We start from the raw sequence: 15645 nt of genomic DNA on the forward strand, positions 1-15645 counted from the left end.
TGTGTGTGTGTGTGTGTGTGTGTGTGTGTGTGTGTGTGTGTGTTCAAGGATAGCCTGAACTGCCTGGTGAGACCCTTACTTGGAAAAAAAAAAAAAAAGTAAAATGGGGTGCTTCTGGGTCCAGGAGCCAGTGGGCTCATCTTATCCCTGAAGCCTGCCTGGCTTCTGCTGTCGGTCTGTGGAGGCACATAGGCCTGGGGCCACTTCCTACCTGATCATCCTGCGACTTGATGTGAGCTGTAGTGTCATCTAGATTAGGAGCACATGGAAATGCAGTCACAGTGTAGGCATTTAACCAGTACAAGTCCTCTTCTCACTTGGTACTACACATATCACGTATATCACCTCTCCTATCAGCAGTTCATACATAGTGTGCACCAGGGCAAGACAGAGTGTCCCCCTCAGTGGCATTGTTGAGATATTGGCAGATGTGTGCATGTCACCATCTGGGTGCCTTGAAATGTAGATCAGCATCCCTAGACTGTACTACTGAGTGCCAGTTGCACCTCCTCCCCAAGGTGTTGAGCACCAAAAGGGTAGAGGCAGGGGGGCCTTGGAAGAGTCAGGGAAAGTGCTATGGTTTGCATCTGTTGCTGCTTGGCCTTTAGCCCAACTAGAGCAAGGTGTCATAGTCCCTTTTCCCAACACTCCCTGAGCACACAGGTAGAGCTGGGCCACCCTAGCCACTCTTGCACCTGCATGGGTGTGATGCACTAGGAAGGTCAGTGCTGGGGTTTTCAAGTGCTTCACTGCACCATGCTCAGAGTGACCATCTTTTGTATACTTAGTCCCCGGCAGATGTTGGAAGCCTGTGTGGCAGCAGCAGGTGTTTCCTGTGTTTTCCCCAGTCCATCGCTGAAACATGGTCATTCTGAGACCTAAATTTATCTTGTGCTATAATTTCCTCGTATCTATCTCCACCCCCATCCCAGACTCTTTTGTCATTTTCTTAATGCTATAGGCACCTCCTCACTGGGTTCCCCAACCTTCATACTTCTTTCTTGCAGCCTGTCCTTCCTAAGCTGCTCAGGGCATCATGCCCACTTCAAGCCTCCCGGAGGCTCAATGGAGGGCTACCATGGCCCATCCTGAGACAGGGCAGCTACCTGGTCTCACTCAGGTGTGCTCCAGTGTGTAACCCAGCTCCTTCCTTCATAGAGCTGCAGGCCTTGAACAGAAAGGCTAGGAAGGCTTTGCCTTTCTTCCTGGATCTTGTGTTGGTGTTTTTGGAACACTGGGTATAATTGGTAATGCTTTGTCCTGTCTGAGGCAGGGATGGCGTCATATGTCCTAAGGAGCAAAAGCCAAAGGTGGTGACCTCATGTGCAGCTTTGCATCTGGACACACAGAGCTGCTCATCCTCAGCCTTCTAAAAATGCTAGTCTTCACTTCTTGGACAGTGACAGTTGGAGGGGTGTTACACACAACAGCCATCGAGCCCTGCGGCTCCTCAAAAATCAGGCTTACTGCCTAGTGAGCATGAACCATTTTGAGGCAGCTACCATCCCAAAGCAAGGTGAGGGTGCTCCACCATAGATAGTCATGTAGGAACATCCTTCTGAACAGTCATGCTCCCTTCTCTACTTCCAGTGTTGTTTCATTATTCTTGACTTTGAGTGGTCTTATTTTGCCTTCTGTCCTAAGATTATCAAGTACAGCTGTACACTGTAGTGCCACACCCTTCTGCCTGGAAATGGAACTCAGGACCTCGCTTGTGCTAGGCAGGTGCTCCACCACTGAGCTGCACCCCTGTCGTAAAAGCTCTTTTTCTGAGTGGTGGATTTCATTCCTCCCTACCTCACAGATGGCAACAACCTGTTTGACTCCATGGCCAGCGGTATGCGCTTGGTGGTCAGCTGCATCTCCTCCTTCCTCATCCTCTCACTGCTGCTTTTCATGGTCCACCGGCTGCGCCAGAGGCGCCGAGAGCGCATCGAGTCCCTGATTGGAGCAAACTGTGAGTGCCCACCGAGGGCCATGTTGTCTACCCTGTTTCAGATCTCTAGGTCTCCCCAGTACTGGGTTGTATCACTCCAAGGTACAGTCTAATGTAAGCTGAGATACTAGCAGTTACTCTGGTAAGAATTAGGGAGGAAGAGGAGGAGTTGGGATCTCTTCCAAGTATGGGAGAGCAGTGGCAGCTTCTCCTGCCACTCACCTGCTCGTAGATCAAGCACATGCCTGGGGAAGAAGAGCTGCCCAAGGTCTGAAGTTAGGCAGTCCTCTCACCCTCTGAACATTCACACCTCTGAGGGCAGCATGTTCATTCAGGTAGTGGTATCACTTTTTCAGTGACCTGAACTATGAGTATGGACCTGCTAGAGTGGGGGCCTCATATACCATGACCATTAGACAGCTTAGATAAGTGTGTGTTACCCTCCATAGCCTAAGTTCCTCAGTAATGTACCAGGCTCAACTAGAAGGCCTGTTCCAGTATGGGAGGGTTGGGGGCAAATGGTAGCAACTTGAGGGGATCTTTCCAGTTGCTGTAAGGGACCCTGGTACTCCCAGGGCATCCAGGTTGTTTGAAGGCCTCACATAGCTGAGATGCTAGTGTTCTGTCCATGAGTGGGAGGGTTCACCCTGATTGTCCTTAATGCTCACTGAGTTCCAGAGTGAGCAGAACATATGGGTTAGACACATAGAAGCACATTAGACAGGATAAAGTGGCAGGACAAAATGACAGATTACCTGTGGGTTTGAGTAGGGGCCTGGGGATGAGAGATTCATGTTTAGAGTTCTTGTATGATACATTAGGTATAGCCAGCAGGTGGGCATCCTGCTATAGGTGTATGGTACTTAAGATGGTAGGTCCAACTTCAGAAAGAGGGCTCAGAAACTAGTCTACCTGTCTCCAAATGACACAGCTCTGCTTGTGTTTCTCACTTTCGACGGCCCAGTGCACCACTTCAACCTTGGCCGGAGGATACCTGGCTTTGACTATGGCCCAGATAGGTTCGGCACAGGCCTTACCCCACTCCATCTTTCTGATGATGGGGAAGGTGGGACTTTCCACTTCCACGATCCTCCGCCTCCCTACACAGCTTACAAGTACCCGGATATCGACCAGCCTGATGACCCACCACCACCCTACGAGGCCTCCATCAACCCGGACAGTGTGTTCTACGATCCTGCAGGTGCCTGCTCATCCCAGGGAAGATGGAGTCATCAGAGCACAGGTCTTCTCTAGGTTGAGAGGCCTGGGATCCTTACTTTTTTCTGGCCTTCTCTTTGGCTTTTGCTTTAGGGTGCTTTCCAGGATTGCCCTTACATAAGGGGTTTGCTCATCTGCCCTGATTTCTTCTTCCATCCATATCTATGCCAAGAATTCTGGGGAGGTCTAAGATCCTCTTGCTCCTACGACTCTGCCCACCTCCCTCCTGAGCAGCTGTTGGGACCCAATTGGTCTGGCTCTGTACAGGGATGGGAAACCAGACATTGGTGATCTTGGGACAAGACTGGCCATGACCCAGACCTAGGAGCCGCTCATTTGGCTATAAAGATGTGTGCTCATGTGGTGGGCTGAGAAACTGTTATGACATAACTGGAAGCGGCTCTGGGAAGTGGGAAGAAAGTACTGGTTCTGGTGTTGTGGACCAGTTGCTTGAGTCACATTCCATCTGACCCTGGAAATTGCTCCTCCCAGGACTGCGCAGCTAAGGACCATCAGGTCCCCCCACCTTATTGCCAGTCTCTGTCCCTGGTATGTAGTGCAAGTGTCCCATCCTTTTTCCTGTGCCTTATACTCTCTAAACACCCCTGCAGTGGCCTTGTGGGGCAGTGCCATCCCAAGACAGCCAGCTCCTTGCAAGCTCTCATGCAGCACACGGCATACTAGCCTGGCACTGCTGTATGGTTTGGGGTATAATAGACTTGACTTGTCCCCTGTCCTCAGGGTCCAAATTGTCATAGAGGTACCAGGATAGGACAGGCTGTTTGCAAAGGCTATGGTAGGCGCAGGGCAGGGAGACTGTTGGTGGCTTGGAGGGGCCACATTCTTGGCAGCTGTTGCCACCTGCTTATAGAAGCTGCCCAAAGTAGTAAGAAGCCTGCTGGGTGAAGGGAAGAATGCCTCTCTCAGGCTTCTCTCTTGCATTCGTCATGTACCCATGCTGCCTGCTCTGACCCAGTCTCCTATGCTCTCCCTGTTCTTCACTTTCCAGGGCCCAGGAACTCCCTGGCATTACATTCTGCTATCTTCTTGGTGTATCTCAGGTGGTTTCCCTTTGACCTCCCTTTCTTCTGATGACTCTATTGTTGCATCTTGCCTTACTGCCCTGCAGTGACCAAACAGAGCCTTGTCTGCTTTGTTCAGACTGTGCCTTGTACAAATTAGATGCCAGCCTGGAAAGGAGTAGACCCTGGGGAGTGGTGTGCATAGTGAAGCCCCTCGTGGGAGGGCTCCTCACCCCCCAAGAATCTGAGGTCCAGTGTGGGCCATGTTTACCATATAGCGGTGGCAGGGGTGTTCAGGAAGAAGTGTCCCCAGTCTGCCCGGCCCTCACTTAACCTTGTACTCCTTTCTCCTGCAGAGGACGATGCCTTTGATCCTGCAGAGGCTAGCCCACCGACCCCAGGGGATGGTAGCAGTGAAGGCACATTGCCTCAGTGCCTGGAACAGCCTCTTCCCCCTCCGGGGACCTCACTGGCAGACCTGGAAGATTCTGCAGACAGCAACAGTGCCCTGCTCATGCCCTCTGACCCTTCCCAAAGTGGCAACACCCCAGCTGCAGAGGAATCACCAGGAGGTGGCCGTCCCAGTCTTGGCTCCCTCAATACTGTGGTATAGACAGCCCAGCCCATGACTCCTGTGGGCTGAGAGTACCTGTTCGCTGTCGAGAAGACACTAGTCCCTGTGGGACGCTTGAAGGGGCCCTGCTGCAGCCTGGACCCTGCTCCACTGCCGCACACCCACCAGCTGGTGTGCATGTATATAGAGAGACCGCAGCTGCCTCTTTGCAAGGGGCAAGCACCCGTAACCAAGTTTCCTTGAGGGCTTTACAGACATGCATAGCTTTGGGTCAGTGTCTCTTTAAATGGGAGAAGAATGACAGTGTGTGCCCACACCACACATTTCAGGAGGAGGGAAGAACAGGCACTATGGGAACAGAAGGCCCTGGGGGTGGGGCTGGAGCCATCTGTGAACAGTTATGACTAGTGAGGCAGTGGGTATGCCTCCAGGGAGACAGCCTTGAATGTGCTACATTAGCTGTTCTGGGAGTGGCCCCTCCAGGTCTATGTGTGAACATCAGAGATCAAGGCCCTGAGAAGGAGGTTGAAAACTTCTTTCAGAAAGCCCAGCTGTGTGACAAAGAGGCCTCTCCCCAACATTGTGCATGGCTCCCCTGGGAGTAGGGTCTGGACCCTCCCCATTGAAGAAATGGGGTCAAACTGTTACCTTTCCCCATCTTCTGGTACCCATTCCCTCCACCCCCCTGTTGAATGGCCCTTGGGTCTGGTCTGCTCTCACCCCACCTTTGTGCCATAAAGCGTTTCCTTCAAGGGAGGGGTGGCTGAACTGAACATCCCAGGCTGTTTATCTCCTGAAAGTCTTGCACCACTGCCACCACTAGAGCCTAGTACCTGGTGGCTGCATGCACGCCTCCCTCCCTCAGCAGCCTTGGGTACTTGGGGGCCTTTTGCTTGAGGGTCCCTGAGGCCTGATGGGGGCAGTGGTCTTGTCTCCTGACACAGGCCTTTACCATTTCTGAGGTTTGGAAATTAAGCGGGTTCTGTGCGATTTTTAGCACATCCATATCTTTTCTACGTTGAATGTCTGAATCTTTTCTTTGTGTGTGTGTGCGTGCGTGCACATGCGTTCGTGCGCGTGTCTGTGTGTGTATATGGCCAGAATTTTGCAGGTGGTAGTTCATAGGAATTCAGAGTGGGGTGGTGCCCTGCTGCCCCAGATCTTAGATTTTTGTCTTGGGCTACCCTAGGATGGAACTGTGCCTAAGATCCTACCCTTAGCACATGGTCTTTGCATGAGGGAGCCTTACCCCACTCAGGAACATCAGTGGGGAAGAGTCCTTGACACATTTGGTTCTGTGGAGCCTTAGCCCAGTTATAGGTACCTTGTAAAAGGGGATCTCAAGTTGCTCAAAGATGAACTATGACCAAGAGCTGACCGGAGATGTTTTTATCATCGAACATCCTGTCCCTGGGCTTGGCCCATAGGAACCAGATGCTACAGTCTGTGCTTCCCTGCCAAGGGCTATTGCTTAGGATGACTTTATGGAAACAAGATCCTCATGTCCACCAGAGAACAAAGCAGACCTCAGTGTGCTGGTTCTGAGAGACTTATGAAGGTTCTGAGGACCATTCCAGCAAAGCTTCACAGGGACCTACCTCCCTCATAAGCGTCAGAAATGGGCAGGGGAGCGGGCACAGTGTGGGGGCTGAGAAGCTTGCTCTGAGGGACCAGAGGACTGTTGGAGCCAGGTAGGCAGGTAAGGGAGGTAGTAAGGAAGAGAGTAATCCATAGTGGACTGTGCTTCAAGGTGTGTGTGCTTCAAGACTGGCAAGTGTTCTGTCAGAGTTGCCAGTGGGTCTTTTTCAGGTGGGGAAGCATCAGATACCCAGGGCTGGCAACTGATGCCTAGCCTACTGCCATTCTGAGACTGGCAGAAGGCCTGTGTGCTGGGCTGCCCAGGTCACCAACTATTGTGGCTCCAGGAGCCATACTCTGCTGGGGCCTGCCCATCTATTCTTACCTATCCTCTGCAAGATCTGGTTGTCCTCTGAGGTCTGACAGGTTGGCCTTTGCTGAGATGTGTTCTTGTGGGAGACATGCCCCCGCTCACCTCACATATTAGAGCCCAAAGGGACAGACAGTCCAAGTTCCTGGGAGGGACCTTCTGCCCCAGGACTGTCATGGCACTTTCTGAGACCAGGTGCCCTCTGACCTGCCTTGTGGAGGTGGAATTTAATACTGTACATTGTCTCAATGCCTGTTTTTACTTTTTGTTTCACTAAGGGTTTTAGTTTGGGTGTATTTTTCATCTGATTGGCACTAATCCTTTTCTTAAGATGCTGTGAGAACCATTTCATCCAAATGCCAAATAAACTTGTGTTCTGGAAGAGGTGTAGTCACTTCTTGGTATAGCCCTCCCCTCCCCCCCAGCTGTCACAGGTTCAGGTGGGGATAGCTGGGCTACCTGCTTTCCTACAGGGCCGCCCTTATGTGTGGCTCCCAGACCTCAGTGCTCCATTGCAGAGGCCCAAGGGAGCTGAGCTGTGCAGTGAGGGGCTTCCATCCCTCTGGCACTGAAACCTCACTGCATTGGGCATTGGCTATCACCCTGAAGAGTGCTGGTGATACATGGGTGCATGTAGTGGAGCTGCCTTGCATCCCATGTGGTAAGCTGGCTGTCCTAATGGGAGATCTGGGGTGGGTGGGTGCAAGGGAGGGCCTGGAATTTGGGCCACTGGCTCTTTAAAGCTCCTCTGGCCATATATATATATATATATATATACACACACACACACATACAGATCCTCCCTGCAGTTCACCTTTTCTAAAGCAGTCCTTGGCCCCCTCGGGTCTCTTAGAGACTGGTCCTGAAGCCCATTTAGGGAATCTAGGTCTCCGAGGATAATGGGTCATTATCTTACATGCCCAGAGAGGGCTGGAATGAACCTTGCCCCTACCTCCTGAGTGGGTTGAGTGTGAAGGGGGGCCAGGCCCTTCCTGGGGGACTGTTCTCATCTGTAGTTAAGCTCTGGAGCAGTAGCTGACAAGGCTTTGGCTGGGCACCCTGCTGGGGCCACCAAGAAGGTAACTAGACTCCCAGTGGTGAAGGAGTGGGAGCTCCAGCCTGCATGGGTATAGGAACTGTGGGCTAGCGAGATGAGGGGTTGGCTGAACTGGGTCCCTAAACCACTCAGATGACGACAAGTGATTTGAGTTGGATGATCTGGAGGACCAGAGCCAGGCTCCAGGGTTGCTGTTGTCTATGCAATGAATTCCCAAACTTACTTGGAACTCAAGGGCTCCCTGAGGACAACTCTGGAGAGGAGTCTTCTAATCAAACTTCCAAGCCGCCTTTTTGCATCTGGGTCTCTGATAGCACCACAGACAGCTCCTGGGCCCCTAAAAGTGGGAAAAGCCTGGGGCGACTGGCTGGAGCAGAGGGCTCCCACTGGTCCATCACCTGCCCGCTTCCTGGAAGCTATTGCATTAGCCTTAATCCTCACCAGCGCTGGGTGCAGCAGAAGGGGAAGGCAGTAACCTCTCTGAGAACTTGGGTAGGGTTGTCTGTGGAAAGATAGATGTCAGTAGAAAGGAGGCAGTGTTTGGGGTCAGGAAATGGAATCCCATACTGAGAGCTGGGCAAAAGATGTCTTCCCCCGCGCCCTTCAGTCCTGCCCCTCACGTCAGCGGCGCTGGGAATCCAAGGTAATTTCACCATTAAAACTAACATCCTTGCCAATTGGTGGGTTTGGCTTGACCTTTCTGGTTCTCTGACTCCATTTCCAGTACTATAAATGGGAATAGTAGGGTATTCCTCTTCCCCTCAGGATTAATGCCAGAGACCTTGCTGCACACAGCTGCAGCCGTGGGGCTAAGGGTGGAGCCTGGTTTGCTTGGAGCTCTCCCTCCCTGCACCAGGCCTGGGCACTGCCACCTCCCCATCTGGCCCACTCCAAGGTGATCCGGTCCAAGCCAGTGGAGGGTTTAGCCCCGCCCCTAGCTCTCCCTACTAATAAATATGTAGCCACTGGCTCCGAAAGTGTGAACCTCTTTCAGTTCTCCAGAGTGAAAGCTGCTGTTGCGCTATGAGGCCCGTGGGCTTTGTGCTCCTCTTCACGGTGCAACTGGTGGTGCAGGTGGACTCAAAGGGTGAGCGCTAGGACTCTGCCTGTCTGTTCTTGACCCAGTTCCCCCGTTCTCTGATTTCTGCCACCTCTTTGGATCTGCCACTGGTGGGAGGTGGGAGTCCGGAAGGAGGAGCTGCTGTGGTCGGGGTGACAGATGAGCAGGCTCTGCACTGGCCTAGCCTAAGACATGCTCCCCATTCCGGGATGCTGCTGGGATGGGATTTTGGAAAAGCTGGTTTCTCAGCTCCATCCCCTGCTCACTTGTTGGCAGGTACCTGGTGCTACGACTCTCAGGACCCAATGTGTGGTGAGGACACCGTGTCAAATGGGGCTGTGTGGGATTGGCCTGTGTTCAGGAGCCACCACAGGGGTGCAAAGCCAGCAGAGGGGTGCCAAGAGGTTGACTGCACACTGCCCTTTGTGGTATCTGCAGGCTCCTGTGTTCTTGTGCCCAAGTGACTGGGATAAGACAGCATGGCTGTGACTGTCCCTCTGTATCTGTGTCCAGGACTGCTGTGATCCCTAGTCCTGTTCCTATCTGGGTTTGTAGGCCTGTCAGTGCATGCAGTGGGAGGTAGTCTCCACTGTGGGCCAGAGAGGTCTACCTCCTTTCCCTATGGGGCACCCACCTTCAGACTTGGTGGCTAGGTTAGGTGATGAGGGCAAGGCATGGAAGCTGTGGCCTGTCCAGGTGTATGGAGGGATGGTCTAATAGTTTCCTAGGGTATTCTCTGGTGTGTGGGGTCCTCTATGTACCCTTAGGTTGCTTTCTTGACCCCTCCTCAGAGATCCCAGACCTTGTTCCCTCAGGCCCCACCCACTGGAAGGAGCTAGCACCTGCCTGTGGGGGTCCAACCCAGTCCCCCATCAACATAGACCTCCGCCTGGTCCAGCGGGACTCCAATCTTGGGCCCTTCATCTTTCAAGGCTATGACTCAGCACCTCCAGGCCCATGGACCCTCGAGAATGATGGCCATACAGGTCAGCACCCCAAGGTCAGGACTCCTTACAGACAGAGACAGGAACCCCACACAAGAAATGAGAACTCCCATTGGCACACAGGCATCAGGACTTACACATACAGGAGCTGAAATACCATGTAGAGGTCAAAAATTGCCCACAGGGCTGAGGGCATAGCTCAGTCCTAGAGCACTTACTGAGAATGTGAGGCCCTGTGTTCCTCCTCAGCACTACAAAAAATAACGCCCACAGATTGGCTAAGAAGCTATATACATGAATGAGAGTCCCCTACCCCACTTAATAGGAGTCAAAATTACCACAAAGCAGAACCACATACAGTGGTCAAAATGCCACCCATAGGAGTCAGGACTCTTACAAATAGTAACCAGCTATGGCCCTTTGAGCAGGACAAAATGTCAAAATAAACCCAGAAGTTAGGGTATCCCCAGGATCAGGGAGCCTGGAGGGTAGCCACAGCCACACACAGCTGGGACCAGACCACCAGCGGAGGGCTGCTCCCTTCCTGCTGTGCTAGATTTAATGCCTTGGCAGGAGAAGAGGGGCATATCATGTATCCCCTCACCCTCAGTGATACTCCACATGGACACTGGTCCACAGAGCCCCCTGAAGATCTGGGGGGCCGGGCTACCATCACCTGCCTACCGAGCACTACAGCTGCACTTCCACTGGGGGAGTCCAGGACACACAGGCTCTGAGCACAGCCTGGATGGGCAGCGGAGCTCCATGGAGGTGGGCTCTAGTATGGCAGGGTACACCATTAAGTAAGATGGTGGAGTGTGAAGGGATAGGGCAGCAGGAACCTCCTGATGTCTGCCTCCCCAGATGCATGTGGTCCACATAAGCTAAGTACCAGAGCATGGGGGAGGCACGACGTCACCCAGATGGGCTCGCAGTGCTGGCTGTGCTGTTGACGGTGAGAGAGGGGCTGAGTGTTCCCTGTGACTTCCAGCAAGGGGATCTTGTGTGCAGAGGTTGAGGAAGGCCTTTGGAATCTATAGGGTAGTGAGGTGTGGTTTGGGGTCCTATAGAATTTAAAGGATTTCTGGGAGGATGAAGCCATTTGGAAGTGCTGGGTCTTGGTGCTCAGTAGGGGTGACCTTCCCCAAAGCCATCTCCCTAGTCCCTATCACTCCTGAGAGCTTCCCACTGGAATCTGCTCCCTACTCCCAGAGATCCCACCTTCAGAGACACAACTCAAGGGTCCCTCTCACTGGAATTGCACTCCCCAGGAGCAGGACCAAGACAACTCCAACTTCTCTGCTATTATGTCAGTCCTGAAGAACGTGTCTTCACCCGGTGAGGAGCAGTGGGGTTGCATCTAAACTGGGGACATAGGGAAGTGGATTCCAATCTCTCCTCCCCCCAGGAATCTTGGTGAATCTGACATCTACCTTCCCATTGGCCTCTCTGCTGCCTGACTCTTCGGGGCTCTTGCACTACTATCGCTACTCGGGGTCACTGACCACACCAGGCTGTGAACCCACAGTGCTCTGGACCATTTTTGAGACTGCCATACCCATCGGACATGCGCAGGTGAGGCCCCTGTCCCTGGGCCAGGCTGCCCTCCTTCCTGAAGGTTTAGCTTTCCCCAGCCTTTCCCACCTTGTCTCATCTTTGCCTTCTCAGGTGGCCCAGTTCCAGACCTTACCTCGGGCCGGGCTCAGGCTGCTCACTGATAATTTTCGCCCCCAGCAGCCCCTGGAAGGGCGTAGGGTCTCTGCCTCACCCAGAGCCATGATCCATGCTGCAGCCTCACCCCTGATCCTAACCCTGGCTGGTGTACATCAGACTCTACTGGGCCTGGGGCTCTGTGTGTGGCTGTGGCTGGGACCTAGGATACAGGCTTGACTCTCCTCCCATAATAAATGATGCATACCCTGGCCTACTGGCATGCTTGTTATCCCAGCACTTGGAGGAGGATTGCTACACAGTGAGCTCAAGGCCAGCCTGAACTACATAACAAGAGCTTGTAAAAAAATAAAATAAAATAAAATAATGTACAGAGTGACCTTGGGCTAATGTGGCTGGGAATGGGGACGGAATGGGGCCTAGGTTAAGCTTCAAGTGCCTGTCCAAACAACTGGGAGACCCCTTAGTGACCGTTCCACACTCCACCACAGTCTCAGGATTCTCTTCCAGAAGCCCCAGGCTCACCCCCATATCCTTCTTAGAGGGAGAAGGGGATCCCAGCCTACTACATATTCAAATTCCTGATTAGATGGAAGGAGAAAAGCTTGCATTGTCTCAAAAATGTCACTTTTAGCCCACAATTACACATTTTATTTAAAACCCAGGATACTATTTAAGTAGAGACCCCAGCTAAAGTTTCCTCTTGAGAAGTTGTGGGTTCCAGTCTCTGCTGCAGACTGGGCTGGGTTGGTGGGTTCTGGTGACAGAGGGCTAGTGAAGAGCTGTCTGCCCATGGTGAAGCCAAACACAGCTGACAGTTAAACTGGGAAGTTACACTGTATAGTCCAATTGTAGAGTGAGACTTTCTAGAGAGATGCTGTATCCCGCAGTCTATGGTGAACCTAAGTGGAAGCATAAATGTCCCTGGTGTCACTGTTCAAAGCAAAGTTGGTCCAAGGGACACTGGATGAAGCTGTCATGTGAGTGAAGCCAGAGTCAGGCTGCCTCCTCCATAACATATGTGGGAAATGTGATTGTACATTGATGTGGAACTGTCCTCACTGACGTTGTGTCCAGGTCCCAATGTCTCAGCCACTTGTATATCCCTGGAGTCTGTTGCACAGTGTCTGGGTTACACTGTTGCAGTGTGTGGAGGGCTTGCCTTCCCCTAGCACCATTAAAGAAAATGGATTTTCACTCACCTCAGAGGCAGGGGGCTGGGCTGCAAATCTCTGGGCTCTGCGGGCTGCTTTCCTGGAGGCCACATCTCTGGCCCAGATCCTTACGCATTCTTAAGACCAAAGGACTCTACCCACCTTCCACACCCGTGAGGTCTCGAGCCCTAATCACAAGTGCAGAGCCGCCCGCCCTCCCTGCGCAGACTGATCCTGGACAGTCCCCAACTCCAACTCTGCTTCCCACCCTGCAAATATTCTAGCTGCTAGCATCTGGGAATCTTCTTGCTTCGAACCAAGTGGCGGGTAAATCTTTCCATTTGTCCCCTGCCAGGGACACCAAATCCCCTCAGGCTAGCGGTGACTTCTCTGGTACTTCACCACGGCCCGCCTTCTGTGTGGCTGCCCTTAATCTCCTTGCGGGGCCCCGGGTGGCAGGGAAGTTTTCTTGTGGTTCTTCCGGACTGGGGCTCGATTCGCACCACCTTCTGCAGGGCCATCAGAGGCGTCCACGTCGGGCTTCGATGGCACGACCAAGGCGTTCACAGCGCCAAGCGCCCGCAACAGAGCAGGACCGCGGGGCGCGGCGCGGGGAGCGGTACGGGGCTCGCGGCGGGCGGGCGGTGGCGACGGAGGCGGCGGCAGCAGCGCTCGGAGGGCGTCTAGCTCGGCGCGCAGCTCCGCTCGCAGCGCCTCTAATCCTGCGCCCAGCTCGGCGCGCACGGCTGCCAGGCCCTCCTGTAGCCGCCGCTCGCTCACTTCCAGGACGCCCGCAGGGTAAGTGGCACCGCCGCGCGGCTCCCCGCACACGGAGCACACCGAGCCGCCGCTGCGTGCATCAGTCCTATCGCTGGTCGCTGCCGCGCCAGCTCCGGCCCCCGCGCGCTCCACCAGCCTCAGCAGTCTCGGAGCCTCTGCTCTCCCGGCTACCTCAGCGCGGAGCTGGCCCCGCAAGCGAGCCAGGCGGCCTGGGGCGCGGACTTCTTCCAGGACCAACCCGTTGGGCTGCGATCCCGGGTCCCGACGGCGTCCTGGACCACGCCGCAGTGCCTCACTAGCTCCGTACGTGCTTCGCGCCTGAGCCCACGAGCGCCCGGCTTCCGCCGCCATCTGAGCTGCAGCCGGCACCTCTGCCACCAGCGCTGGGCCTGCCCGGGAGCCCCAGCCTGCAGCCTAGCGACCACTGGGTCCCAAGCAACATTGTGTGGTGGAGAGAGCTCTGGGGACACTTATGGGAACGACCAAGGCCTCAGGAGATCCGCCAGGGGCGGGGGTGGTGTAGGGAACCCTGGCAGGGCTGGGCCCAAGGGTGATCAGAGTTCCAGGGGACCATGGAAGGTCAATGCCAGCAAGCACAGGGGTACCAGACTTGCCTGCAGGGATTGTGTTGTTGGTGAGTACCCATTTGAAACTTGGGCTGACCCTTGGGCACAGTTGACAGAATGTGGAACAGTGGCTGCAGATGCCCAGGCACCTCTGAGACTGGAGTCAGTCACCAATGGACTTTGCATCTTGCACGGGAAGCTACTGCCCTTGTCATAGTCAGAAAGCTGAGTGTGGTCATGGATCCCACAGGCCTCCTCGCTGACTCAGTCCTCACACACATGCAGAACTGCATCCTGTAGTGGCATCTCCAACTCTGTGCCTCCTCACGCAAATCTTCAGGGTCTCTTTTGTTCTCAGGAGTCCCCAGCCCTTGAAAAGGCCCAGGAGGTCCCAGCCCATGTCTCACCATACCAGGGCCACCACCTCTTAACCTCTCCTAACCCAATAACCCCTGGTCCTTGTACAGCCCTCCCAACCCCTCATTTGCCCCATAGTTTCAGTTTATCCCACTTCAGCAGGGAAACCATCCTTAAATCACCCCATTCCACACCAAGTACTCAAGCCCATCTTTCTCAGGACACTTCAGTGTGTGTTTTGTCGGTTTGTTTGAACCACAAGAATCTCTACGTTGCTGTGTTATCTAGTCTTAATTCCTTAATTCCTGGGCTCAAGCCCATCTACTTCTGCCTCCCCGGTACCTGGGATTATGGGTGCATGCCATTGTACCTGACTCACAATTTATTTTAAATGACTGTCCACAAACAGTTGGTCCTTGGTCTCAGGGCTGCTTCATCCAGGCTGGGTCCAGTGTAGAGCTAGGTACTTGATATTGCTAAACATGCTGACTGTATGGTAAAAGAGTAAATGGATACTGGGTGGGGCTGGGACCCTCTCCCTACTTTATAATAGAGGGTGAGGGGAGCCACTCCTCCCCTCCCAGACTGGTATGCCAGACCTTGTGGCTGTCTCCTCTGGTTTTTCTACCTCTGCAGTCCTTTCTCCTTCAGTGGAGACCCTCTTCACTACACCCTGATGCCTTTGTCTGTGCCTGCCATCTGTGTCAGCCCCAGAGGACTGTCGGCACTCTAGAGGGCAGCACTTCCCCACCCCCTGTTGTTCTTACTACCCACCTCCCACCCCAGGGGCTAGTTAGGATGCTGGGTGCTCTGGGCCCTGGGGCCTTCCCAGAAAATTGAAGGTTGGGTAGGGCTGGCAAGGAACCAACCTGAGCTGGAAGGGAGATGACAAGACAACTGGGTACACAGAGACTGGTCTCTCTGCAGCTGTGTGTGTGTGTGTGTGTGTGTGTGTGTGTGTGTGTGTGTGTCCTGTTTTGGGACACCTATTCATAGTGTGTTCCTGGCTTGCTAGGCTGAAGTCTCACCCTCACGGCCACCAGACCTGAGGATGGAACTTGTCATCTCAGTGAAGGAGGCCGTGTGCTATGTCAGCCTGTGTACGGCCCTTGCTGTGTCCCCTCAGTGACACTCTCTTACCCACATTTCAGCGAAGTTCCACTCAGGACCTATCTACCAATGAGCTAAACCTATGAGCTGCCCTGGTTCAGCCCCAGGACAGTTTTATTTTATTTATTGATTTTTTTTTTTTTTTTGTATTTTGTATTTTAGGGAAGGATCTATAGGGTGTTTCGGGTCTCACTACTAGATTGGACTCAGTGATCCGCCTGTTTACAGCCTCCCAAGAGCTGGGATTA

At 53.6% G+C, this 15645-nt stretch overlaps 2 protein-coding genes across 3 annotated transcripts in view; both read left to right on the forward strand.

The window, feature by feature from the left end:
- The window catches only part of Dgcr2 (DiGeorge syndrome critical region gene 2), an 88100-nt gene extending 81020 nt beyond the window's left edge, over window positions 1-7080 (forward strand). For both annotated transcript variants that reach the window (XM_004627993.2, XM_004627995.2), the window contains 3 exons: window positions 1805-1957; window positions 2901-3137; window positions 4533-7080. In XM_004627993.2, coding sequence (XP_004628050.1) covers window positions 1805-1957; window positions 2901-3137; window positions 4533-4789 — 647 coding nt within the window. In that variant the 3' untranslated portion in view covers window positions 4790-7080. The remainder of the gene's footprint in view (window positions 1-1804; window positions 1958-2900; window positions 3138-4532) is intronic.
- Window positions 7081-7256: 176 nt separating this feature from the next.
- LOC101588178 (carbonic anhydrase 15) lies at window positions 7257-11761 on the forward strand. Its single transcript, XM_004628156.2, is given in 10 exon segments — window positions 7257-7359; window positions 8750-8842; window positions 9092-9127; window positions 9631-9801; window positions 10370-10530; window positions 10624-10643; window positions 10645-10714; window positions 11031-11097; window positions 11168-11334; window positions 11428-11761. Coding segments are annotated over 9 exon segments (978 nt in total). The 5' UTR covers window positions 7257-7359; window positions 8750-8778; the 3' UTR covers window positions 11650-11761.
- Window positions 11762-15645: the final 3884 nt, after the last annotated feature.

The sequence above is a fragment of the Octodon degus genome, unplaced genomic scaffold, assembly GCF_000260255.1.
Source record: "Octodon degus isolate 3935 unplaced genomic scaffold, OctDeg1.0 scaffold00021, whole genome shotgun sequence".
Classification (NCBI taxonomy): Eukaryota; Metazoa; Chordata; class Mammalia; order Rodentia; family Octodontidae; genus Octodon; species Octodon degus.